Source organism: Neolamprologus multifasciatus, chromosome 16, assembly GCF_963576455.1.
Source record: "Neolamprologus multifasciatus chromosome 16, fNeoMul1.2, whole genome shotgun sequence".
Classification (NCBI taxonomy): domain Eukaryota; kingdom Metazoa; phylum Chordata; class Actinopteri; order Cichliformes; family Cichlidae; genus Neolamprologus; species Neolamprologus multifasciatus.
Window position 1 is genome coordinate 18,621,193 of NC_140454.1, and position 26,796 is coordinate 18,647,988.

A 26,796-nucleotide genomic window follows, 5' to 3' on the forward strand; every position below is an offset into this window, starting at 1 on the left:
GGTGTTCTGTCTTTAAGCACTGGCCAATATTTAAACATTTAACATGTTTGTTTTGGGGTTTTTTAAAGCCAGTTTGTTAAAACTGACTCCTTTTTCATGAAAAATGTTTTTCCCCTGGACAGCAGCTGACACACAGTGCTGTTAGGTGAGTATTACGTCCTGTAGTGAAAGGGGTCAAAGCGCTCTGCATGCAGAGATTCCCTTTCGTACGCCCACGCAGCACCGTGCTGACCTGCTGTAAATACAGGGCCACAAAAATGTATATTTTCTCCACTGGCCTCCCACCTCACCATCCTTGACTACATCTGTTTTGTTTGATACACAAAACCCAGGGAAACTAGCTCCATTTGTCAAGCGCTGATTGTGGGCAGACAAACCGTCCTGTCTGCACCCAGATAGCGAGCCCCGCTGTTATTAATCACAATTACAGAATGGGCCTCGCACACGGTAGCTGCATCAATATCCCACCCCCCTCTCCCCAGCGTCACCTCCCCGTGCCACTCGGGGTGGCCGGGCCACCGTTTGGAGGTCAGTGTACAGCCGGCGATAACGGCGGCATCATTTACCCCGGCCCGCTGCCTCCTTTTTATTAGCAATCTTTTAATTTTGAACCCGTCCCCGCCTTCAGGAAAAATTGTGATTTAATATCGCAGCTGATTCACTACATACTGTTTTTGACAGGTGTGATGAATAGCCTCAAGTGATGTATGAAAACAGCGAGGCGGATGGCAATATAGATAAGGCAGCCGTTTCGGTTAGCCCTGATGGGGCCAGGAGAGTTGTTTCGCCGCCCTCCCCTGCTCACGTTTCATTTGGTCACTGCTGAAATGAACAAATAGCCGAGTCAAAGTCATTCATCTGAGCTGCGGGAACAGATTTTGGAAATGTGAAGGAAGCGATGAAAGATCCACGACCAAATGCACATTTACAGCACGACTGGCTGCCAGCTTGCCAGCGTGGAAGAGCACGCCGTGTAGGCTCGCCATGCTGTCATCGCGATTCAGTACAAAACTTTTTTTTTTTTCCTGGCCAACTGAAACATAAGAGAATGTCCAAATATAACATCGCTGTGCTTTTTTGGTGATTTATGTGCACTTGCTTTCTGCAGTTTGTGAAAACAGGCTCTACATTTTCAGCACAAAATTCTCAGCTCTGGGTACCTCCATGGTGATGTGACAAGCTCCCTCCATTGGCAAGGATCTCCTCTCTAGCTGCATGCTGTGAAGAGGGGGAAAAAACAAAACAACACTCAGTTTATACATTATATAATGTTATATTCTGATATCTGTTCTGATGGGTGTTGGCGTTTCAACATGTTATCACATTTTAACAGTTTGTGGCATAATGTGCAGAAAAATAAAACTGGATCTACCTCCACTTGTTCATACACATGCACTGGATCACTGAGTCCTCTGTAGTTGAAGGCAAAGTAAAAGTAGACACAGGCACCGGCATCATATGTCTGAGTCACCCTGCACGAAAAAGAAACGCGTTCAAACGAGCGGAAAAAACTTAATCTTTCTCTTTCCACCGTCTCTCAGAAAATCCAATTTACATGCATGTGAAGGAGGAGTTTTTTGACAAGTTGCTCCATTTTACATACAATAAATGATTCTTTTCTATTGGAATCGGAAGACAAAGTGCACTGGGAGGTTTGGTTTTCCCCAGCGAACCTCTGACCTCAATTCCATTCATGGTTAGCAGAAAGCGGAGGCAGCGTGGAAGCACTGTCGCCTTTAATAACACAACATTATCACATAATAAATGGCGATCAAATCCTTTTACTGAATCTGAGCCACATTTACTCCTCAGGTATGATGCCGGCAGGGTGATTCAACTGACATCATAATATTTGTGTTTTCCCCATACCACTAAATGCAGCTTACGCTCAGGTTTTCAAACATATTGTGTAACCACCTTTGTGTTGAGAATATAATGCTGCTTTTCCCGTTAACATGTTCTCTCTCTGGCCTTGCTCCCTCTGGAGGAGCAGGGTGCTGGGCCCTTGTTCATTTGACATGGCCCATCACCTGGCACACTCACTGTTCTGGAGGTTAAATGGACAAATCAATCATGTGACAGACTGCAGCCGGGAAATGAATGGCTGTAGCATAATCAGGCTGAGGCCTAATCTGTCCGCAATCTGTGAGCAGCAGCCTGGTGCTCCTCAACCAGCTCGCCGTCTGTCTGTCACAACGTCCGACCGCATTGTCTCCGTGGCTCTTGCAAACTCAACAGGGGTCACACTTGGTATGCACCTCAGTACTTCCAAGGTTATAACTGAAATGTATCTTTAGGATTGAATGCCATTTGCTGTCAAACAATAAAAGTTAGCAACTGATAGTCATTCTATTTTTTTCTTTGCTTTTCATTTGTTTCTAATTTGGACCAACTTCTTCAAAATATTTAATTTGGGGAATGCTCTTGATTATTTGTGCATAAATGTCATTTAAAGGATTGATGTGATGATATTTTATCACAGCATGATGTTTATTTTTTTTCTGAAGCATTTATATTTGTAAAATTAAAAAAAAAAAATCAAAAACTGTTACAAACTGTGACAAACAACTACACCTTATTCCTCGGTTTAAAAAAGCATCCAACAAGAAAACCATTTAATCCTTTAGTATCATTTGCTAAAAACTACACTGCCCTGCTTGTTTAATAAGTTACTTGAGCTCGTTACATATGTGTGACCTGATTGAGAGTGTCATATTTTTAATAGGCTTTGGACAAATTAGAACACATAGTGCACTGTTGTGGTCTTTTCATGGGAAGAACAATACGAAATCTATACTGTAGGTGTCGTTTCTGCACTGGTGTTAAACATTAAAATATGGTGAGGAGACTGGCAGAGCGTTTGTACAGGCTCAGTCTTTTGGAAACTGTTTTTAAATATTACCTGCATGTGGATAATGGTGGAAACTGAACTCCTTTGTCTTTACACTCTCGCACAATGCGCGCTTTTACATTTCTGCAAATGTCCAAAACCCTAAAAAAAAAGAGAGAAAAGACAAGAAAGAAAATTAATAGGAGTTTAAAAAAACAGATTGTTACATTGTTTTTTTGTCCAAGCTGATATTTGTGTGTTTAAAACATGACAATGTGTATTTAAAACCAAGCACTGCAAAAATATAAATAATAAAAGAAATACAGAAAAAAAACATTAAAGAAAGGCAAGAGACCAGGCAGGAGGTAGAGACCAGACTGACTAACATGAAGACCATTGTGGGAGAGATTCCCACTGGTGTGGAAATGGCCGCCAGTCCTAAGCATCTGCAGTCATGCGTGGAGTGTGGAGGATGGGGAGGAGGCTGGGTAATGAGCCAGGCACATATGCTCGCCTCACTGCCTGATCTCTTGGTCTCTCCCCATCAGGCATGTTACACAACAAGGAGCCTGCATGTGCTCCTGTTTGTTGTGTGAGAAAGCAGGACAATGAAAACATGTAGAAAATGCAGATCACAGTACATGGGTGTGAGATGAGCCTGTGTCTCATAGTACATGGTACACATAAAGAGCACACTCACACACCTCTCCCCTCCTATGTGTGTGCGTGGGTGTGTGAGTATGTCAGTAGTGGTACATTTATATGCTGAGGAGGAAAAGCTCCACCAACGCAGGGTCATTTAATGAGGGGAGAAGGCAGGCATGAAGGTGAATGTGAAAGACAGAGGCAAGGAGAAATAAACTAAAGGAAGGGAAAAACAGGATTAGGACGCTCAGGGCAGACTCTGCAGGAGGCGAGTGAATCAATGTATTTACCTGTCCCAAGGCACAGAGGTTTCAAAGGACTCGCCAATCACATAGTAGTCCATTCCCAAGTCCTGGTTGGAATGGAATGCACATATATAAGCAGGCTGATATGTTAATGTGAGTCAGCACATTTTATGAGAACTGTGGTAACCCTGTAAATCAAGCATATGCAGAAATCCTCCAAGCTTGTGATCTTATTTTGAAACCACAGCTTCTTATTTTTATGAGCTGGATGACATTTGATCAACAATTTTTTTTTATTTTTTTAAAGGCAAAGCACAACTTTCTTTTTTAAAAGGAAAAAAGGAGAAATGAAAGCAGCTTCTCTTCTCTGTACCGATAAAACAAAGACATTATCTTGGGCTTTTTTGTGATGTTTTACCACTGGCTTACATTCAACAGAACAAACCACTATCATAAAACTAGAATATAAAGAATGACTACATAAATAACTAGTAGTACTAGTAGATCTCAACGAGACATTTTCAGACCTGTATTGCAAAAAAGCATTTTTGAATAGAAGCTGTTGCTTTATTGAAAAGGGCTTTAAATTCTGGATGCCCTTTCCGATGCAACCCCAAAAGGGTTTGTGGCTCCTCCTGGGATTGAAATTGGGATTATTGCTTGTTGGGCGAATGTGTAAACATCTACAATATGGAGCCACTGAGGAAGGACTTTTGACAACTGAGATAAAAAAAAAAAATACATAAATAAAAAGCAGAAGGCTGTTGATGACCTGCTTAAGTATATTTAAACACCCTGCTTGTTGATGATTGTCAGAAAGGTTTCTAACAGGGACGACCTGAGTCAACTTTCTATTGTCATTCTGTCTGCATTTACTGTGCTCTTCTACTGCTGTTCAATGCCTTGACAACAACTGCGACCAGATCAAATCAAAGCCCTCCCGAGGTCATATTCCGCTGCTTTCATTGCTGCTCGCTATCCTCTCCGCTGTCAAATTGCAATCTCCCTGCCTGCCCCACCTGCCCATCAGCTCAGGCAGGGAAAAAGCCAGAGAAGTGACCCACCCGGAGGTAAGCGATGACAAAGGTCAACATGTAGCCCCTCTGCCCATTGTCCTCTCCAGCTGCCAGGCCCCTGCGAGGAGACATCAGGGTTAATATTTAACAGATCTTTTCTTCAGCTTTGTTGCTCCGGCTGCTCCCTCTCACAACCGCTGTCTTGGAGGCTGTCAGTGCAACAATGTACAGATCAATGGCGCTATGCTCCTTGCATCGCCATAGGTCAGCCACACATCTATCACCTGCGGTGGGTAATCAGATTTTCATCTACCATCCAAACTAATCAGGCCAAGCTCATTAGAAAATCACTATATTGATTTTCACCCTTCTTCCTGTTTCCCATCACTGCAGGAAACGTTCCTCACCACACCTAAGCAATCCATCACCGGCACTTGAGCTGATGGGTGATGGCCATTTAATGAAAATAATGCAATTATTAAGACTATGTTGCATCTGACAGGTTTTGGCTGGTATGGCTTAACCCCTTTCTATCACAAAACCATTGTTTGAACCTCAGCAAGATCCTAAAATAGAAGCAAACATGAAATGCTACAATGGTGTCAAATAAGACTTAATGAATATAATGTACAATCAAATACTGATCAAACATTTAGCAAAACAGGGAATGCCTTGCACAAGATATTAATTACAATGAAACACTGGACTTTTTTATTGTTTCTACTAAAGAAAATATTAAAAATCCAGAGTCAGTTTTGGTAGCAACTGTATGAACACTTGAGATCTATAGATTTACAAACGCTTCACATAAATGTGAAATATCTGCAAACGTAAGAGTTACTGCCACAACCACTTTAATGAATGACTAGCAAATTTATGCATTGGCTATGTCATGACCCATGATGGTGCAATGCAAATCTTGTACAAATCCTTGCAGCCAGTTTTCAGACCAAACATATCACATTTGTGGTCTACCTGAGATGAAAGGTTGATATCTTTATCCCTTCATATGTTTCTGCAGTTTTTTAAATGTCCAGTTTAAATAAAAATCCATCTTTGAACTTTAAAGGTTTCTTTCTTTCTTTTGTTGTGTGTGGAAGATTTTGGATCTCAGTAAATTAGGACCGAGGTTTTGTGTTTCCAGGTCGTATGTGGCTGTGCAAAATAATGGGAACAGACAAGAATCTCTGAGGAAACTGTGCATCAGGATTATTTGGAGTTAGTTATAGATGAGAAATGTTTATATCAGATTTCTACACAGATACATTCATATTAGGTTTCCAAAAACCTTTGCTGTTTACCAATTACAATTCACCAATAAATAAAAGTAATTATTTTCATAACAATTACACAGATGGCAAATGAACTGAATATTCTTTTTTGAGGGCTTATAAATGGTTCTGGATGAAGGAGGTTTCCTCTCTAGCTGGCTGGTAACAGATTTCCAAGAAAGTCCTTATTGATGTGTTTCATGATCAATCACAAGAGCCAAACACTCCCCAGCTGTGTCTTGTGGCCCTGTGCTGTCCTAAGGGGAGCTGTGCCCTACTATCTCTGCCCACCTCACACCTACTTTAACATTAAAGCTAGCCTGACAGGAGGACATCCAGAGGTGATCCATCAATCCACATCGAGACAAACTACTGAGTCGAAGAACAAATCTTAAGTGTGTAACTGTGCTTTTCAATTCTTATCACTGCTACTCCAAGGCTGCTTGAAAGCAGCGCAACCACTGTGTATAAAGCCTCACCTTATGGCACATTTCTAACCTTTCTGATCTTTAAATGATCCAACAATATAGAGATATAGAAGACAGAGATGTAAAAATACAAAACTCGGCAGCCACTACTCACCCAAATTTTGCAGCGATGTCATAAACCTGCTTTTCATGCTGCAGGACCTTCTCGCGGTCTCCCTCAAACAGCAGGGTGGCCACACACAAGCGGTTGGGGTCAAACCCTTTGAACTGAGAATTAAAGAGGTAGGCTCATTTTTCATGTAAAACACCTGCAGCAAGAACCTTACAGTGTTCACCCCTGGTTATTTTTTACCTTGGTGATGTAAAATTTCTTCAACCCGTCCAAAAAGGAAGTGAAAATTGAAGATACTTGAGGCTTCAGGGCATGACCTGTTAAATATCAGATTAAAATCAGTTCAGTTAATTCACCTAAAAGAAGCCCTAAGGTAAATAAAACAAAATTTCCCACAAATTAGGCAAACTCTGCTTCTGCTTGCATCCTCCAGTGTTCTGAGAGAGCAAAGCAACTCTGATATATTTGGAATTGCAAACAAAAGAAGAAGAAATAAATGGTAACATTTGAATAACTTCACAACTGGCCAGTGGCTGCGAGCGACAGCGACTATAAATCAGAGAGTTTCCGAAGGGAAGTGGGGTTGACACAGTGATATCCGTCTTCCTCAGCCACCCTTTTTGATTTATTCCTGATCGGACGCACAAAAGCGCCTGTGGACAAGGGAAAATGAGGGGCTGGGGCCAATGGGATGGTTATCAATCACAGCAGGGAAGTCATGGGTGATGTCGCCGAGACTTAACAGTTCATTTATTTCCCCCTATGCTCAAGTCTCTTCATCACTTAGTGTCCTAATTGTTTCCATTCCAAACTGTGATTGTAGGTCTTAAGGTCCCTCACAGCCATCATACTCGTTAATTAAATACTCAAAATCCAGAGAGAAAAAAAATTGCTAATACAATGAACAAAAATGATATGTTCATATGTTTATATTATCTTTCCTTTATACAAAATCCTTATTTTTTATATATTAATACAGGTAGAGCTAAATTGTTTGTGTAGTCTCAAACTAAAAAAAAAATAAAAAATAAAATCCAACCCTTTTATACAGTACACAAACTTTCTCCACAGTAATCATTAAAAAGTAAGGACAAGTTACTAAATCCATGAATGCATCATAGTGCCATGAGTTTTAGTTTTTATCCCCCCCCCCAAAAAAAAAGAAAAAGAAAAAAAATCCTGGTCACTTTGTCTTCCCTGTGTAATGCTAGGAAGTGCCTACTCTGTGAAAAGTGGAAATACAGGGAAGATAATGAGATCCCACGAGACTGGGGAACTCTGCAGCGATCTCTGGGAATGCCAGATGCATTCCACTGGACCCGAAGAAACAACATCATAAAACTTCAGTGCAATAATGACTTAATTCTGGTCGGGTTTATTTTTCATCGTGCTTCAAACTGTGTGTGTGTGTGTGTGTGTGTGTGTGTGTGTGTGTGTGTGTGTGTGATATTCGCAGATATTCGGTTGCAAAAATAATAATCAATTTAACGATTCAGTGGCATGGACCGTTGTGACATCACTGACTGCTGCACAAGTGCCGTTCATGGTTAGGTGGAACACCAAACAAAATAAAATGGGAGAAACTAAACAAATGATTAAACCACATCATGTGGCTCATATTGCAAAGCTCTCTGATCAAAGCCAAAGGTTTTATTGGGGCCTGGAAAAACAAAAAATAAAAATCAAGCCAAATTAAGTCCTACTTGTAACGGGAAAAGCTAATGTTGAGAATTTGTAGATTAAATGAAAGTCATATAGACACATAAAGAGGTGATAACTGCGATGGGCTTAAATGTGAACTCCAAATAAAACTTACCAAATTTAAATTGTTCATTATCCATGAGTCGTATAGAAGCTGGGGCACACCTCTGCAGGGAAAAGAAGTTGGCCCGAATTAGTCGAATGAACAACAATAAAGAGCTTTGACTTTATAGCTTTTGGTTATTTGTCCTAAATGTACAGTATACAGACTCTCTGAGACAGCACTTCAGGCCAAATGAGGTCTGACGACGTCAGATGCCTTTGCAAGTTGGTCTATAAATCAATTTTTCACTGATTTCTTCTGCCAGGTTAGCTTTAAAGGAGGTAAAACGAAGACCTGAAAGTGCTTATTTTGTGCATACTTCAAACACACAGTAACTTTCTAGCCTCCATCTCATGTTGAGACATGGCTTTATGAAGCAACAGAGCACAACATGCTGAAGGGGAGATTAACCTGTTACCTGTCTGGCAACCTCTCGAAGACAGGCAACTCCCATCTCGAAATTAGGGAACACTACAGAGCCGTATTTTTGGTACTCCGGCATGGGACGAATCTTCATTGTAACCTCAGTAACCACGCCCAGGGTTCCTGTGGAAAATCACAGTGAGATTTTGAGCAGAACAAAAAGAAGTACATCAGTTCTCAGAATTTATATGACCAAACCCGCTTTAAGTGGAACTCAAGACTGTTTTACAGGGCTCTGGTACATGTCCCAGGGGTTGTTCTGGTGACCTTTGTCTCACATTTCACTTAGCAGATCTGGTTTTCTACCACACACTGGGGGATAACTGAGATTTATCAGCTTAAGAACACCAGGAAGTAAAGCAGGGGTATATCAAAGGCACCAAGACCAACAACAGCAACACGTACACAAGATAGAAGGAAACCTTTGGCTGACCTTATGACCCTGGAAGCTTTCAACAATTAGCTGCTGCTGCTGCTGAAATCTTCACACCACTCGGTTCAAATATACCCAATGTTTATTTGAAAGTAAACTATGGGTAGCAAAGGATGTTTGCCATCTCTTCTCATAAAAAAATTGAATTAAGCTCAATCTTTGAGCACTTGCTTTCAGATGACTTTTCTGAAAAAGATGTGGCTAATCAAAATGCTTTCTTTTGTTATCAGATGAAAAATGAAAACTACAATCAGTGAAAACGATGCTTTTTCTACAAGAACACAAGCACAGTTTAAAAACATCTATTCTCAAAGTGAACTGTACAAACATTTTAAGGGTTTTGGACTATTTCAACAAAAGAGAATATCTGATGGGTTTGCACAACACATAATTGTCATTTTTACACTTTCTCCACACACTCAACAATGAACAACAGCTATTAGAGCTAGTTTGTGAATTTTATTGCTATGATCCAAATTGCTTTCTTGCACCCTGTGCACTCTGTATCATTATAGATCACGTTCATTTATAAATGTATCCCCCATGAACACAGTCCATCAGGAGGCTTCATCAGCCTGTTATGGTTGTTAATGAGGCCTCTAATGTGACACTGTATGCCACATGCTGCTCCCTAGTGGCACATTGGAAAACGTGACTGCATTGGGCCTCACCCCAAGAAGGGTTTTTTCTCCCCCCCTCCTGATAGCATGCAGAAGGCACTTAATGAGAGAGGGGTGGGGATCTAGAGAAGGAGAGAAAGAAAGACTGTAGGAGGAGCCAGAGTGAGGGCTAAATGGAGGCAATAAGAACAGCAATGCTGGAAAAACTCTCTCGGGACAGATGCAATGCAATGAAATACTGAGTGCAGCTTAAGCTAACTTTACTGGAACTCTTGCTATTAAACTAACCTCATCTTAAAGGCTACGTATTTGTGGAAAGGGAAAATTCACAATGAAGAGCGTTTTTAGCAGCAAATATTTTGACCAAAAAAGCCACTGACCATTGTGCAACCACTGCTTTAAATCAATCATTTAACTCTCAACATTAGGTTAGCGTTAGTTGGTTTCATATTGTATTTTCTGCATGGTTGAGGGGAGTTTAAAAGAGAAAAGGATTAGCATTGATCATTCCAATCATTGTTTACACTGGCTGTAGCAAGGGGGAAGAACTACTTTGCATTCAGGTTACTTCAAGGTCAGAGAGATACAGAGACCCGTTGTTTTGCAGAGAATAAGAAGCCTGAGGTTTCACAGTAATTTCTAATGAAATGGATGCGTTCCACTTAACATGCAGAGCATAGTTGAGGGTTTTAGCGTGGCGCTTTGCTGTTGTTGTGGCCTACTGTCAGACACCAGGATGGGATTCTTTCGGTGAGGAGGTAGATAATTTTAATGAGACTGTGTGCTGGAGTGACCTCTTAGAAAAAGAGTTAGGCCTCCCAGAACAACATGCTCTACCACTGAGGTGTGGTCCTGTCCTATCTCTGCTCAGTGTAGCGATCCCAGAAGCAAGAGCATCTTCAATTTCACTCACATTAATTGCAAAAAAGCTCCTTCTCTAAGCTTGGGTTTTGAAGATATGAAGCATGTTAGAAAAAATGTGCTACAAGTGGCTACTGTGATATTAGACTAAAGTATTCAAAACATTTCTACCATGTGAGTACATGAGTAAGCAATATCAAGCTATGTATTACAAGTAGACTGCTATTATTTTCACTTTCAGTAATTGATTATCTTTTATAGACTCATATGCTGAAAAAGCAGCAAACTAGACTTTTTGTTCTCAAGTCCACTGTTTCACAAACGTAACATTTTTTGGATGCCATCAAGATGCTAGAGTTGCTTTACACACACACATAGACTAGACACTACATAGGACAATGCACCATGTATTGCTGGCTGTATAACTGGCCAGTAAGCAAGACTAACACTATTCTGATATTGAACATGTAACATGATATTTAATCTGATACAGGATTTTTAAGACTGATATTGATACTGATATTTGGTGATTTAAATTTCCAATATTTTACAAATCAGCTGATGTTTTCTTTCAGATACATGAAATATAACTGATGTTATGGAATTCTGCTTATGTGTAGTTGTTCACTTAGTTGGATCAGCTCGTTGTGTTTGTGATGTTCCAACACGTTGCAGGGAAGTTGCAGAATGCCCTTTAGTGGACAAAAGATGTAACACTCATTACATGGTTGAACTGTGTTCCTACCAACTCTTCTTTACTCTTTAAATTTTAATTTATTGGATGATGATGTAAATGCAGATATGGACAGATCAACAAATAGCTATTGTAAGCCAATAGTATTTGCGGATAAAACAGTCTGGCTCTAAGGGTTCATAGTGCATAAATAATAGTGAACCCATATACCATATCTTTTAGAAATTCATCCTTTGGAAAAGGAATTCTTGGATTTGGTCATTGTGTACTTCTGTAGGTATTTGCCCACGGAGAGCTTATGGGGAGACTGGTTTTCAGCCTATGCAAAAATGCTCCCATGCATCCAACAACCCAACAGTGCAGAGCTCAGCTATGCGTAGGTCGAATGCTGATTGGCTGAAAAGTGGGCTGGAACAGGGAAGGGAGCCACAGGCTTCTCACAGGAGTTCACCAGGAATGGGAGAAGCATAACCAAACATCCAAGATCTGCTCGGTTTCACTTCAGCTCTTTGTATGTTATAACTACTCTGCATCTGGCTGAAGGACCATCAACAACCTAACTGAGAGCCCACAGATCTTTTGTACCAGATACTTTGGACACTGCCTTCATCTCACAACAAAATGTTTTCTGCAGGGCTGTCCCGAGCACCCTACAGTCTACTAGTGCAGAATCATGTTCAAGCCATGAAGCTGAAGGACACCGTAAAGTGTAAAGTGCCAAACATATTTAAGGCAGAGCAAAATTCTTTGGAGAAGATCTTTAATTCTGTGGTGGCTGAGTCATAAAGAGTAAAAATACATGTGGCTAGCTTAATTTGAAACTACCCATATATGGCAACTGTCAGTCAAAACATAAACTCTCACAGTTAATCTGCACGGTCAGGACAAAACTTCAAAACTTCAAACCCTGTTTCTTGGTATGATACTGTTGCTGAGATCCGTTTCGCTGAATGCAAATAGAGACTTCTGCAGCAGTCCCAGCCCAGTCAAGGAGCAGATTGCTGAGCTTTGTAGGGCAAATAAAAAGTTTGTATCCACAGCTGTTTAACATAACGATGCCAAGAGTCTCTGAACCTCCTCATTATGCAGGGAAAACCTGACATATGGCAGTATTCTCTGTGGGTAGTCACAAGGACAGGACAGTGCAGATGGGGAGCAGAGGACACTTGCTGGTTTCTAACTAATACCTCTCCAGATCACATTTCCACCAATGCTAGTAAATGTGTAAGAAGCGGAGAGCATGAGAATCATCCTGATGTTACCGTTTTATCACAGAGGTTTCAAAGACACGCACACAAACCCACATTGACATGCATGTTTACACAACTGCACACACGCCCACATGCACTCCTGAACTGGAATAACGTGAGAAAGTCATCTAACCTTCCGAGCCCATGATGAAGTGGTGAACATCCGGCCCCGTGGACATGCGAGGTCCCTGACAGCTCTTTTCAATCACACCTTGTGGGGTAACCATCTTTATGTGGACAACCTATTCAGTGAGAACACAGCGATAAAGCAGCTTTAGAACCAAACATTACCTGCCCAAACTTAAAGACGTGAAGCCCACAAAACCTAATGTAATAATTTTCTTTCTACGGGTTTCTGCGCACTCACCAGGTCCTCAATGTTGCCATAGATGTTCTTCTTCATACCTGATGCTCTGGTTGCTACCCAGCCTCCCAGGGAGCTGAACTCCATGGAGTCAGGCTCGTGTCCTGTACAGTAGCCGCTCTCATTAAGCTGCAATAAAATGGAAAAATATAAAAAAAAACATGTTTGTTTTTAACTTAAAAAGGAGCCAGAAACGTGTGGTAAACAATGATGTCGTAAACCCATGAGAATGTTTTAATAACAAGCGAAGAGAATGCGCAAGCAAAGGGAAAATATAATTGCACCTCTGCTGCTGCATGTCACTGCTCTAGTTATACCGCAATGTAAAAACTGCGGTTTTATGGCATTGGCGGTTTTATAATGGCCCAAAATAAACCAAGTGGAAAGACTGAATAAATAATGCACTGATCTCTCTCTCTTTAGTCTGACAGCAGCTCTGCTGTCATGTGCAAAATAATGCCTGTAAACTTGATACGTCCAGCACACACAAGCCTTTGTTAGTAAAACTAAAATAATAGTAAGTTTTACATATTTATTTAAGTGTATGAGTTATGCAGGCAAGACTGCTTACACCTTCCTCTTCCACAAAGAAAAAAAGAACAGAAAAAACACACTGTATGGCTTTGTTCCTTGCCATGCAGTAATAACAATGTACTTCTGAGAAAACTATTCATCAGATTCACTATCCCCAAGGCTTTGAGGAGAATGTGTAGGTCATTGGGAGCCCACACATTCTCCTTAAGGCAGACGTAGCACTGAAAGATTGCATCTTTAGGCGGAACATTCAACAGTAATAATAATTAAGATCTTAAAGTACAACAACAATGCTCCCCAGAAGCACAAGGGTAAAGTCAAGCCTTGTTTTATCATAGCATTCCTCTGGAAGGCAGTTTATAATGCAGACCCATCTGCTCTATGAAATCGGTCCAGTCTAAATGCAGAGGTGGAGTCTGCTTTAAATGCAGCTCACGCATTCCTCTATATCAAACGCCTGCTCCTTCTCCATTTTTCTGAATTAGCTTGATGGTGCCATCTGCTCATGACCACCGTCTCAGACTCTAATCTCTCCCCTTCAGCGCTCTGCTCCTACCGCAAACTCCTTCCTGCACCCTGTTAGATCTACTGAGCAAAGAGTACCAAGGTGAATGAGCACAGACAGCCTCCTAGGGAACAGGCGCACAGCTTGATTGTTGGCACAACGTTTTATATTAACGTAAGCTCTTTCGGTGAATTAAAATGGATGGGCGAGCAGTACTTACCAATCTCTCTAGATCCTGACCGACAATGCCAGCTTCCACATGGGCAGTTAAATTTTTCTCGTCAATCCACAGAATGCGGTTCTGTGACAAACAAACAACATGTTTGAGGACGTCATAAACATAAATTTTATATTTCACAGAGTTTTTTGGGAGAAATGTTTTTTTTTAAGCCGTTTCCTTTGTGTAAAACGGCTGCTTTCAAACAGATATTGTATATCACCATGTCTGTCATCTGAGCTTTGCCTACATCTGGTATGTTGACTTAAAATAGCTCAGACTCAGACATAAACATTGCACTCAAGAGCAGGCTGTGGAGACAGTCTCTTCACAGTTTGCTTACAACACGGTATGTTTTTCATCAAAACGTCTGAGGACGAATGTGTGCAGACAAGGATGGGAGACAACTGTCAGTTTCCCAAAGGCTTAGCCCTACCTATAGGAGGTCATAAATTAGTCACCAGAACTAATAAACGTTACGTTCCTACTACATTGCTCCTTTCATGTGGTTCAGCTGGAGACATCTGACCTCTGATCCCTGACACAGAACGCTGGTCACTGATGTCAGTGGCAGCAAACTCAATGAGTAGTGAGCTAGGAGCTTGTAGACAGCTTGTATATCACCTCTGGGTGAGCATGGATCAAAGGGCTTTACTGTACAGTGACAATTTTCACCACTTTATATTGTATCCGATAAAAGATTATCATGTTTATGGGGACTTGTTTGGGATTGTATTAAGATTAATGGCTGGTGCATCACTTGGGTTTTGTCCCTATCCACACAACTAATTTACCAATTCTAACTCTGGCTGCACTCATGTTACTGAAAAAAAAAAGATGTATATGGGAAAAAGGAACACTGGAAACACTCAGGCTCATAATGCAATAGCTTGTAGCACACACTAACAGTTTCCACTATTACTTAGCTGTTATCAGCTGATAAAAAGAAGGAATTCCTGAGCCCAAATAATGTACATGTACTATTACTACAATTATTTTTTTTTCCAAAAAACACAATTTTACTTGACACATTTTTTTTAGTAATCCAAACCTGAAGAGATATCAACAATAGACACAGAAAGCTATATAGAAAAGATCACAACAAGTTGAATATTAATCTGAATATCCATTTCAGCTTACGGCCTGGTGTCTATGAATAATTATACTGATCCAGCCCGACTCTCTCTCAGTCTCTTTTCAGATTATTGTTCTAACATTAAAGATCAGATAGATTGATTTTAGTTTAGTTGTCCTTAACGCTGATTGCGCAGGTGTTTACGTACCATCTGTGAGGTATCCAACGACACAATGGAACGAGTTTCCTCTGGGGGGCACTCGAGGGCACTAGAGACACTAGTCCCTCCTAAGAGATAATAAAAACCACTGTTACAATAAAACTCCTTTTCACAGCAGTCATTTTGACACGTTACAGGAGGAAAAGCACCATCTGAATAGCTCATCCTTGAGGTGCAATATATAATTTTTTCTTATGGCACGTCTGCACACTTCAGGATTTCACTGCAGTAATGAATGACTGACTTTTATTGATATGATTGTCACGGACCTGTTCGCAAACTGCAGTAAAACTAACAATACGTAAGATTTATTTCTCCCATATTATTAGCATGACATTTTTTAGTAGAGACTGACAGAAGAAAACAAACAAAAAAAGTTACAATCATTTCCTATGGTTGTAACCACCACAATTAGTGCAGTGTCCACTGCACTAATTTTAACAGCAGCATCTATAATACAGATAATAACGTTTTCACTAAGCCCTCACCCACCCACATAAAAAACAGATAACTGATGGCTGAAATTACACTATATGTTACAAGTTGCGAAATGCAAATAAACTAGAGCCCTGTATTAATTTTACATAAAAGCTAATTATGTAGATTAACGCCTTTGATTTCATAGCTCACCTCCATATGGCATCAAACAAACGTTGTGTTTGCATGCGAGCTCCACAATTTTCACTACATCATTGTGACAGTCTGCAAAAAACATAGAAGATCGTTTTGTCTTTTTGAAACATAATTCTTTTACCATCTGCTACAATGTTTATATATTAAATATTCATAAAATAATATTTTTTAAAAAAACATGCACACACTGGAAAGGGAAAAAAATGATGGCACATAACACTATCTGCATACCACTGACAACGTAAAAATGTATATTTCGTGAACCATTAGAGCAGGGGGGGCCAGCGGGGAGACAGGGCATCCTTTGATTTGCCTGGGGCTTTCCTCAGGCTGAGTCAAACTGCATGAAGCTACACTCTCTTGGGTGGGACATGCTAGATCAATACAGATGTATTTTAACCAATCAGAGCCCATATACATTCACACTGGGGCAGTGAGTGAGTGGGATGAACAGCAATACCAAAGTACATGGATGTGCTTGACTGGCCTCGAGAGCTTTTAAGAGGCAGTGAGAAATGCTTACATTCTACTGCATTTGGGCATCCAATTAAATACATAGCGTAGGCCAAAGGATTACAGCTCCACAAACTAAACATCCACTTAAAATTCACTTGGAGAGGCTACCGAGGAATGGCAATTATAGCTCAAAACATCTACTGCACATTTAGTAGATGAGAGTGCATTTGTACGGTTGGAAAAGTTAAAACTTGGGATTAGCCACTGTGGATGAGAATGTGCCTACAGTTGCCTGGTGATTCGCTTCCCATTTGGGAGGCAGCTAATCAAGTTTCAACCATCAGTCAACATTTATTTGCATGATAAAATAGTGCTAGCCATAACAAGACAAAACCAATCTCAGAATCATAATTCATGGGTGTACTATGCAGGGCCAGACTGTGGAGTACTGGGTGTCAACCGTCCTCCCCCTGACGCTTCTTATTAAGCTTCTACTCATACATATTAATATCCCTGCCGCTGCAGAGATTAGCCCTTTAAATCACCTAAGCCAGTAAGAGGGATCAGTTATGCTATGTAGGAGGAGAAAAGCAGACACACAGTGGAAAGAAATTATATATACACATGTTTAACAGTGACAGCATAGCTTCTGAACTCACTTGGCCATACAACCAAATCTGGAACACGGCCAATTTTCCCCTCTCTCAAAGCAAAGATCTCGTGTAAGCAATGGCCTGGAAAAAAATTAAAAAATGAAATTACGTCACCATTTTTAAAATATTTTCATAACAAATGAAAAAAAATGTTGCAAATTAAATTACAATTCACAGACATTAAAAGACTTACCATGCGAGCGAAAAACCCGGTCTTCAGCTTCATGAGAGAAGGGAATGCCTGTGGACTTTAGCTCCTTCAAGAAGGCCTCGTTTAGAGTGGGAGGCTGGACAGCACTGCTATTCAGAATTGGCTTAAACAAAACAAACCACAGTGGTTATGGCTTCTGCACGATGCCATTCATCGAAGACGCAACAAATAAACAGGAGCTGTTACTCACTGCTGCTGGAGTTTTGTGCTGCAGATTGGCACCGAACGTGCTTTCCATCCACTCTCTGAGGCCGGGGATGATCATACCGCTCAGCCTATACCTGGATTGTGTAAAAGAGGGAAGAAAGTTTGAATTACCAATTAAAAATAATCAACCGAGTCTCATGCATTAGCTTTACTGCAGCAGAAGTGAAACTCTGAAACTGAAAATATCTGCATGCTTGACTGGGCAAATTCATTTGGAGAACCAGACCTGTGGCTAATAAGAATACAGTATGAGATCTGAGTCCAGTGAGGTTATTAGACAAGCAGAGCAGCAGTGACAGTGCTGTTATTGCTTTTCCTTTACCATCACTTTCATAATTGTGCCGGTGTCACAGATTGGGCCCATCCAGGGACTATGGTGTACCTTTGTAAAATATATGCAGTATTTAAGTGAGGAAAAAAAAAAAACCTCATGCAGCAAGCGAGCCAAGGAGGACGTCACCCTTGCTTCAGCTGATATACAACACCCAGATAGCTTTTTTTGTCGGTAGGGCACGGAAAGCCCTGAGGGCTTTGTGGTAAGTGCTTACACAGGAGGAAACTGTGACAGTTCTCTGTTTTCATTGTCTGACAGGCACAGCTACCTCTCCCAGAGCTGTTTGTGATGATTACGGAAACAAGACCGTAATCACCTTTGCTCTTGTCATGGCAGGCATGGATGAAGGATATGTAAAGGAACTGAGTAACAGTTGTTTCTGGGAATCTGCAGCAATTAAAAGTACATTTTTTCTTACACCTACATTTGCATTTACCATCAGACACATAACTGCCAGCATAATATTCATCTTATCTTTTTAAGAAATTGGTGAGTTGTTTTTGCTAATGGGCACCTGAGTGCTAAAAATCACAACCAGTGACCTTCTCAGATGACAATAAACAGTTTAAATGCCAACCACCAGGTGGCAGTAGCACCACATTGTTCTGAGCACACAGCAAGCACAGAGACGCAACTGATGTTCAAAGGCTGGGTTCAAGTAGTGGGCTGTAAAAAAAAAAAAAAAAAGATCAATGCAAAGCTGCAGCCTCAAGTTACACAAACAGAATGAATGCTAAAGCTCAACACAGCGGCTAACACTAGATTAGAGGGAGTGGATGAGACCAAGTAATGACTGATTTTTCACCAACAGATAAGAATAAGCTTTACCTAAGAGTGCTGGGTGCTTTCTCATACTTTACCTTTTTCCAGTAAATTCTGCTTGGCCTTTCTTGTTGTACAGGAATTTTGAATCGCTGTATCCCCAGCCATTCCATTTCATAATCTCCTGTCTGTGAAAAAAAAATGAATGTAGGTACAGTTTAGGACTTGGGCAGATTATCACTCAAAGTTACAATAGAACATGTGGGGATTATTCCTGGGTGTGGTGCCCTGGTTAATTTGCCATCTCAGTCCCTTGGGCTGGATACTGGCTCAGCATCCTTCCTGACAATCTCATGATGTTATCTGAAAAGCCAGACATATAGAATATCCCTTAATCTTATTAAGCCATTCCCAGCTTTTCCATTAACCTGAGGTGGCTATGAAGTGGCAAATTTACAAAATGGGACGCTGCAGACAGGCACACCCAAATGCTTTGCCCACAGGTTAGCAAACACATGGCTCTTTTAGTATTGCAAAGGCAACACATTCAAACAACTTGTCCATCCACAGAAGAAGTGAGCATACAGTCCTTGAGCTCCATTTAATACATTAGATATTTTACATTTATGGCACCAATCAGACATTTTTCAACGGCTACTTTTAACACTCCTCAGGTTTTTAGGATTAGACTTAAATGTGTGTGCTGAACATCCAGGCTACATTTAACAAAAATGGCACGTAGACACCAACTACGCTTTGTGTTTTTCACTGTACAAACAGAAACCAAGTTGGGAACTAGCCAACAGATACTACGTGGCTGTGCTTGCTTTGCAAAGATGTAAATTTCAACAACTGTCACTATTCTGTTACTGTTCTGAGATATCAAAATACAAATGCTGGCTTTACCACCTTATGACTGTACTGTACAATGCTGGTGTGCTGTACTTCTTAAAGAAAGACAGCTGTACAACCATGTACAGATCAATAATCACGGGTCACTTGGGATGGCATGCTACTGTTGGCATAAAAGCCATTATTAAGATTAACACATGCCAAAATGGGGTTTTCTCTAAATTACGAGCAGGAGTGACACACTAAGTCATACTTTAATGAATCCTCACCACCACTGACAGAGTGTAATAGCTGCTGTACATGCGAAATAAAACTGTCTCCATAGCTGGGCATTGTGTCTGGCAGTAAGCCAGTAAGTACAGACTACTAACTTTCATAGGGGCGACCTTGGCTCATGGGATTGGGAAGCTCATCTGTAACTGGAAGATTGTCGGTTCGATCCCCCTGCTTTCTCTGTCCTGGTCGTTGTGTCCTTGGGCAAGACACTCTACCCTACCGCCTACTGGTGTTGACCAGAGGGGCCAATGGCGCGATATGGCAGCCTCGCTTCTGTCAGTCTGCCCCAGGGCAGCTGTGGCTACAAAGTGTAAGAATGTGAGAGTGAATGAATAGTGGAATTGTAAAGCGCTTTGGGTGCCTAGAAAAACGCTATATAAATGCAATCCATTATTATTATCATTATTATTAAAGTACAGGTACCAAAAAACAGAAACTCTCTTTCCAGCTATTAAGGATTCTTAAATTGTGGGGCAGGGTTGCTTGGGTGGACATGTGGAAGTAAGGCAAATGAAAATAAGAGAATATACAGTTAAGTAATGAGAAAATAAGTGCTATTATGCTTTTACAGCGTACATTCTTTTTTTTAACAATTGATAAAAATTGAGTGGCTGTATGAGCTTCCTTTGATTTCAAAAGTTTGAGAACCACTGGTTTAAAGAGAAGGCGCATAAGGTTTCGATAAGCTGCACTCCTGTCTGTGTGCACCCCAACTCTGTCTCCGCACAACATCTGTTACATTCCTGTCCATCCTGGAAGCTGTAATTCTAAAAGTTTCTTCTTTTATCCTCCCTTAAAGATTTTTTCCAACTGTTTCTTTCTAATCAAAACCTGCTCTAAAGATATATGACGCCATATATTGTACAGATAGAGAAGCAAATCTGTGCAAACATTTCTGATCCATAAAAAGTAAAGTTGCCTTAAAATGATGCAATCTAGTAAATGTGATGGTCGTAGTGAATGAGGCATGCTTTGACTGAAAAATGCCTTTCACAAGTAAAAGCTGTTTGCTCAGCCCATTTCCTGCATGACTTTTGCTCTTCGTACTACTTTCTAGTACCTAGCAAACAAAGCCCAAAGGCGTGACAGAAATCTACTTCACTCTCACGGAAAGATTACTACATGTGTGATGACGCAACATCTTGTCAACTGCCGCTTTAGGACTGGGGAGAACACACAACCTGTACATCAAGATTCTTGCTTAAACATGCTTTTTAAAACAGAAGCTAAAATGCTTCTCATCACACACAAAGCCCTGAATGAACAGGATACAATCACATCTTTCAATGAATCTTACATTTCGTTTTTAATAAAACTTACAATTATGATTGGATCAGGTGACCCTAACAACCCCATCAGTTATGCTGGTATGTGCTCAGGCTGCTGGATTCCTGCTGTGAGACATTAAGTACCTTTCCCTTCTCTCCTCTTTTGCTATCATTTTCCATTCATTTATAGGCTACTATTAGATGCCATCAACATTACTGTGCAAAAAGTCTTGAGTTGCCAATTATTTCTTTATATTTAGCATCCAAAGAGCAAGACCTTTGTATTTTTAAGTGATTTTAAGCAATAGTTTTTCAGACTTCTAAAAGTCTTTTAAAGTTTTTTTTGGGTATTGGCTGTTTTTCACTCATTTTCAGCCCAGTTCTTGTACCTGAGCATATTCAGAAGAATTCTTTTCTGTTTGTTAATCCACTTAACATTGGGGGAGAGAGGAAAGAAATGATACTGCAGGTAATTGCTTAACCCGATTCAAAGACTGATTCAATCTTATGGCAACATTTAGAGCAGGTTTTACTGTTGGTATGCTTGACAATCTTATTTTGTAACAAAAGAAAGTGAGATAACGTTATCTTACACGATAAAACTGACCTATGAATCATTTAAGGAGAAAAGGCTGCCTAATCAACTAAGCTAACAATCAATTTTGAAATTCTACTATTAAAAACTTTTAATAATAACAAAAATAAGCATACTAATAATAACTTGTATTTATATAGGTCCTTAAAAAATTTAAAAACTTACCAAAAAACTTAGTAGCAGCCTGTCACAGAAACACATAAATATTTAAAAATTAAAATTGTATTTTTTGCAGCAACACAGTGATTCCCAACCAGCTATTACACAAAAACTTGGCACCTAACTTTAAAAAGTAAACTGGAGGAAAAAGTCGAGGACAAAAAAAGGACATCTTTAGCAGATTATCCAGAAAGGACCTAGCAAAGGACCTGAGAGGTGTACGTGGCCCTTCAGTTCATCCACCTATTGTTCACTGAAGCCTCATTTGAAAGGGTGGTGTTGTCAAAATTGATACATTTATAGATGCTGAAAAGTACTGTCAGATTGTGATCTACCAAGAAATACCATCTGGAAAGCATCTGATTGACAACAACTTTATTTTTCAGCATGACAATCATTCTAAACACACTGCCAAAGCAGTAAAAGCACACCTTATATATCTGGATAGAACAAATACACAATGCAAAACTATCGGGCATGGATTGGGCCCCCCAGAGCACAACATTACTGAAGCGTTGTGGGGCCATCTTGATAGAAAATAGATGATGGCTGAACAAAAGGTAGCCATCCTCATCAAAAAAAAAAAAAAGCTCTAAATTTCTTTCAAGAAGCCTGAAGAACTATTCCCAAAGACTACTAAAAGAAATTACAAGAAATGCTAAACAAGAGAGGTTAAGGTCTGTTGAAGAATAAATGTGGTCATACCAAATATTGACTTTCAAGCTTGTTAGAAATGTACAAACTGTTTTTGACTTATATACTGTATTTGCATGTATGTTTGTACATGTCTCGATAAATTCCTTTACCAATTTCATATTTGCCTAGCAAAATATAGCAAAAAAGGGTGAAGCAAAACATTTTCAAATACCATATCTGCCACAGTTTGTACTTATCATCTTTAAGCACCTGTGGCTCTGGAACTGTATGTTTCCAGTCTATGGGGACTAACCAACCTTCCAAGTGTTTCTTGTATTACGTGTTTGGCATCTCGCTTTGGTTTCCTCTCACCACAAGGAAATTCTTTCCCTAGTCTTACCAAGTAATTGGTGATAAGAGAGTCCCTGGGCCTTCCATTTGTAATGCTGTAGGGTCTTTAAATTACAAGATAAGTTGCCTCACTCTAAATGAGACACTAACAGGACTGAATGAAAGAAGTGTAGTTATACCACTGAAACAGAAATTCTCTTACACCATATAAGTAGTTTAGTCTCACATTGTCAATTGATTCTTTGACTTATAAGTTTGGCAGATAGCTAGTGGCTGTGTAACTGTTTTTGCTTTGCATTTCCTCAACTATCAAACTATCACAAGTATAGCAGACAGGGGTATAAGACATAATATTTAGCCGCATTATCACAGTGTCATACTGGCCTGAAAGGGGCACGCATTACAAGGCCAGATGCACATACTTTTGCCGATTGTGTTAGCTGTTGTTATCTGCCACAGACACTAGATGTCAGTGCTCTGGTGGGGGTTCCTCAAAAGGCACTAGGCTGCTAATAGGTTGAAAGTCAGACCACCACTTGTGCTGACCAATCAGAGCAACGGAAGAGACAGAAGTTTCTCTGTCTCCTCTGACTGTTGTTACACTTTAGCTACAGGCTGCTTTACTATTTTACCTAAGATGTCTTCTCACAAGAGACAAAATTTTGGTGAACCTGCTAACGGGTCAACTCCAAAAAAGGAGAACCGCTTATCAACCCCACTAAATCGGACAGCTCAGTAACAGTTAATGAATATCGGATTAATAAATAAAAACACTAAGGACCTCACTGAAAGGAAACATAGTTACATAACAAATAAAAGAATGTACTTCGAGAGTGGATGAAAGTTACAGCTGGCAAACTTTAAGAAAGTCGACTTCTTCCTCCTACACTTAGCCGCACCCACCCCATAGCAAATGAATGGCTGCTCTGTAGCCTAGAAACGTTAGCTATGAAGCTAACCAAACTCCGCTTCAGCTACGTTTCTAACAGACATTTATGTCTAGTGGGGAGACAGCAACCAGCCTACCGCTGCACGCCACCCAAATGTCTCATGTTTAGCTGGTAATGCACTTAAGTTTGACTTAAGAAGTAGCCAAAACCACAGCGGATAAGCCCCCCTCGTCCACCGCTCCATCACAGCCTCGTACCTCCTCCTCGGCACAGTCCTCCGCTCGCTGGAGACATCTAGCTTGTCTCCCTGGGCTTTGCACTCCGCGGCTAGGATGCCCGAGTTACCCTCCACCGGTCTCTGTAAATGCCCGGCAATTACACTCAGTCTTTGCTGTGCAATGCGTTGCCTGTCAGAGGTATCGCTGCCGCTGCTGTTGGACGCCATGCTGCTTCCGTGTTTGTACAGGGAGGGAGCAGATCCGCGAGCTCCTGTCAGAGGTCAGAGCAGGGAAAGTGTGGCACATTCAATGCCTGTAGGAAATAACAAACCCTACACGCGAGTGTTAAATGTAAAAATTAGGATTTTAAAGCATACAATACAAAATAAATGTTGTTATCTCAGAGGTCAGAGCAGGGAAAGTGTGGCACATTCAATGCCTGTAGGAAATAACAAACCCCACACGCGAGTGTTAAATGTAAAAATTAGGATTTTAAAGCATACAATACAAAATAAATGTTGTTATTTTGGGTAAATTAATTTGTTATTAGACACAGGGCTAGTTTATACATGAAAAAGGTAAGTCGATTAAGAAAAGCATAGGTCAGCGCATTCTTTAAGGTTATTTTGAAGTTATTTAAACATGGACTGGTTCTAGCTTCCCAAGTGTAAGCATTTTGCGTTTTTATAGATTTTAATAACACGTTTAACTTTTGGAAGGTGGATTGCGGATTTTCCACATCTTAGGACCCAAGAAAAGAAAACTGTTCACGATTCTAGGCGATAAGCATTGCACTTGTGCCTACAATCTCCATAAGGTTCATACTATAAATAAATGAATAAAACATTTTATTTATTTATTTTATCCATCAACGAACCGTTGACATCAATGCAAAGCTCCCACCTCATTCTGTAATAATAATCGAGTAATCGAGAAGTGTTTGAATGCACCATTTAACTCGTTTCCCAGCATGCATTGCAACATTAGCATAGACTGTAAAGGGCTGGTTCCATATGTTACACTTACTGCTGAGGCATCTTTTATATGGCTGAGCCCGGTATACAATTTGTGGCTGAGATAGTAATGCAATTAGTTAATTATATAAAACAACTGTAACCCTTCTGTTTGGAATATTAAAGAGTTTATTGGGTTTATGAAGAAGCACTTATACCCTACATTAAACACCATTTTGAAACAAATGCCACAAAGTGAACAGTGGAAACATGCAATTCAGCAAACCTGTAAGTTAAGTATCAGATTTTTTTAATTGTCTTAGTTTTAGCCAGGTATATGTCAGACGAATCCAAATCTAAAGATTTAAACTAATCCTAGAACATCTGTACATCTGTAACGATTTACCTTTACTCTGGCTGCATCGCCACCTGCCTCATGTGTGCACTTTTTTTTGATGTGGTTGTAAAAACAGAGTAACTTGAAACAGTCAACGCTGTTTACCTTTCTGCTTCACCTCCACCCAGTCACTTGACCAGCGTGACTAGCGCTTCCATATGGTCCACATGGCTGCTTTTAAACGAATGATTTGACATAAAACGAATACACCACAAGCAACATTATTGTGAAGTACATATCAATTAGGATTAAAGTACTGAAGGAAAGAGACTGTAAAAAAAATCTTAAAATAGAAACTTTATTTTACACAACATTTGCCAACAGAAACAATAAGACGTTCTATAAACTAAAATGTCCAGATGTGTGAGGTTTTATTTCCAAAAGGTTAAAGTATTAGCTTCCAAAACAAAGTTCTGTAATGCACTGACTGCGGGCAGTTAGAGTCTAAGTGTATCACAGAACTTTATTTGGAAAGCCACAGTGCCACCTCATAGGTTTGTCCTTGTGTGGAACCTTATCCTCCTCATGACTGGGTGCTCCTTCAACCTGCAGCAAGGCACAAAAGCAAGGGAAAACAGGACAGCCATGTTGTATTATCTTTTTTATTTTCACTATACTGACTCCACTGAAAAATATATAACAGAAAACAGCTCAAAATAGCAGAGCTAAGATCTAAATGCGTTAAGGACGGGCCTAAAGAAAGGCGAGCTGTTTGGTGGTTCCTCCCTAGAGTCACACAGGTATATAGCAGGCCAGGTGGTGTCTTTTTACACGCTGTTAGCAATACAGAAATGATTAAAGACCTAAATAATATTTGGGTGTGTGCAAAAGTTGATCCTGCAGTACAACCTCCTCAGAAATGGTTCTTGAGTGTATTTACTTACCTCTTTAGTCTTGCCCATCTGGTTGCTTGCAAAGGTTACATTTTGCATATACGCTGGCTGGCATATTTTAAGTTTTACACTGTTGCTGATACCTTTTTGAAAGGATTACTTCACTTCAAGTACCACAGGGTATAAATGAGTCTACCTGTTGAGCTTTAACAACTTTCTGAATTAAACAGTCTCTTGAGAATAACCCATTTACTAAAGAGTGATATGATAGCAATGAGGAAAGTTCAGAAGGCCAGCTGAGCTCCAGGAGTTTTGAGTTCTATCAGTTTGAATGTAGTTGGAAACTTGGCACTTCATCAGCAACCAAATGACAGCAACTTCAGAAGTGCAGAAATAACGTTCAAAATCAACACTGCAACGTGCCAACCGGAATCTTAACGATTATTTCTTTAAGAAGTACAATTTTAAAGGCAAAGTGAGCTTTGGAAGTCATACTGTACCTGATATAGGTAGACACAAGGGACCAGCTGCAATCCAACACGAGGGGAAAACAGTCTAGATCATA

At 40.2% G+C, this 26,796-nt stretch overlaps 1 protein-coding gene across 1 annotated transcript in view; it reads right to left on the reverse strand.

Moving 5' to 3' along the window:
- The window catches only part of agps (alkylglycerone phosphate synthase), a 28,816-nt gene extending 4,470 nt beyond the window's left edge, over positions 1-24,346 (reverse strand). The window contains exons 1-19 of the mRNA XM_085135338.1: positions 24,088-24,346; positions 18,902-18,991; positions 17,691-17,781; positions 17,483-17,603; positions 17,296-17,370; positions 16,178-16,249; positions 15,536-15,615; positions 14,256-14,336; positions 13,000-13,125; positions 12,766-12,874; positions 8,770-8,897; positions 8,364-8,415; positions 6,788-6,864; positions 6,590-6,702; positions 4,785-4,854; positions 3,766-3,827; positions 2,903-2,992; positions 1,373-1,472; positions 1,161-1,218 (exon numbers count right to left, since the gene is read on the reverse strand). Of these exons, the coding sequence (XP_084991464.1) occupies positions 1,161-1,218; positions 1,373-1,472; positions 2,903-2,992; positions 3,766-3,827; positions 4,785-4,854; positions 6,590-6,702; positions 6,788-6,864; positions 8,364-8,415; positions 8,770-8,897; positions 12,766-12,874; positions 13,000-13,125; positions 14,256-14,336; positions 15,536-15,615; positions 16,178-16,249; positions 17,296-17,370; positions 17,483-17,603; positions 17,691-17,781; positions 18,902-18,991; positions 24,088-24,275 (1,783 nt within the window). The 5' untranslated portion in view covers positions 24,276-24,346. The remainder of the gene's footprint in view (positions 1-1,160; positions 1,219-1,372; positions 1,473-2,902; positions 2,993-3,765; positions 3,828-4,784; positions 4,855-6,589; positions 6,703-6,787; positions 6,865-8,363; positions 8,416-8,769; positions 8,898-12,765; positions 12,875-12,999; positions 13,126-14,255; positions 14,337-15,535; positions 15,616-16,177; positions 16,250-17,295; positions 17,371-17,482; positions 17,604-17,690; positions 17,782-18,901; positions 18,992-24,087) is intronic.
- Positions 24,347-26,796: the final 2,450 nt, after the last annotated feature.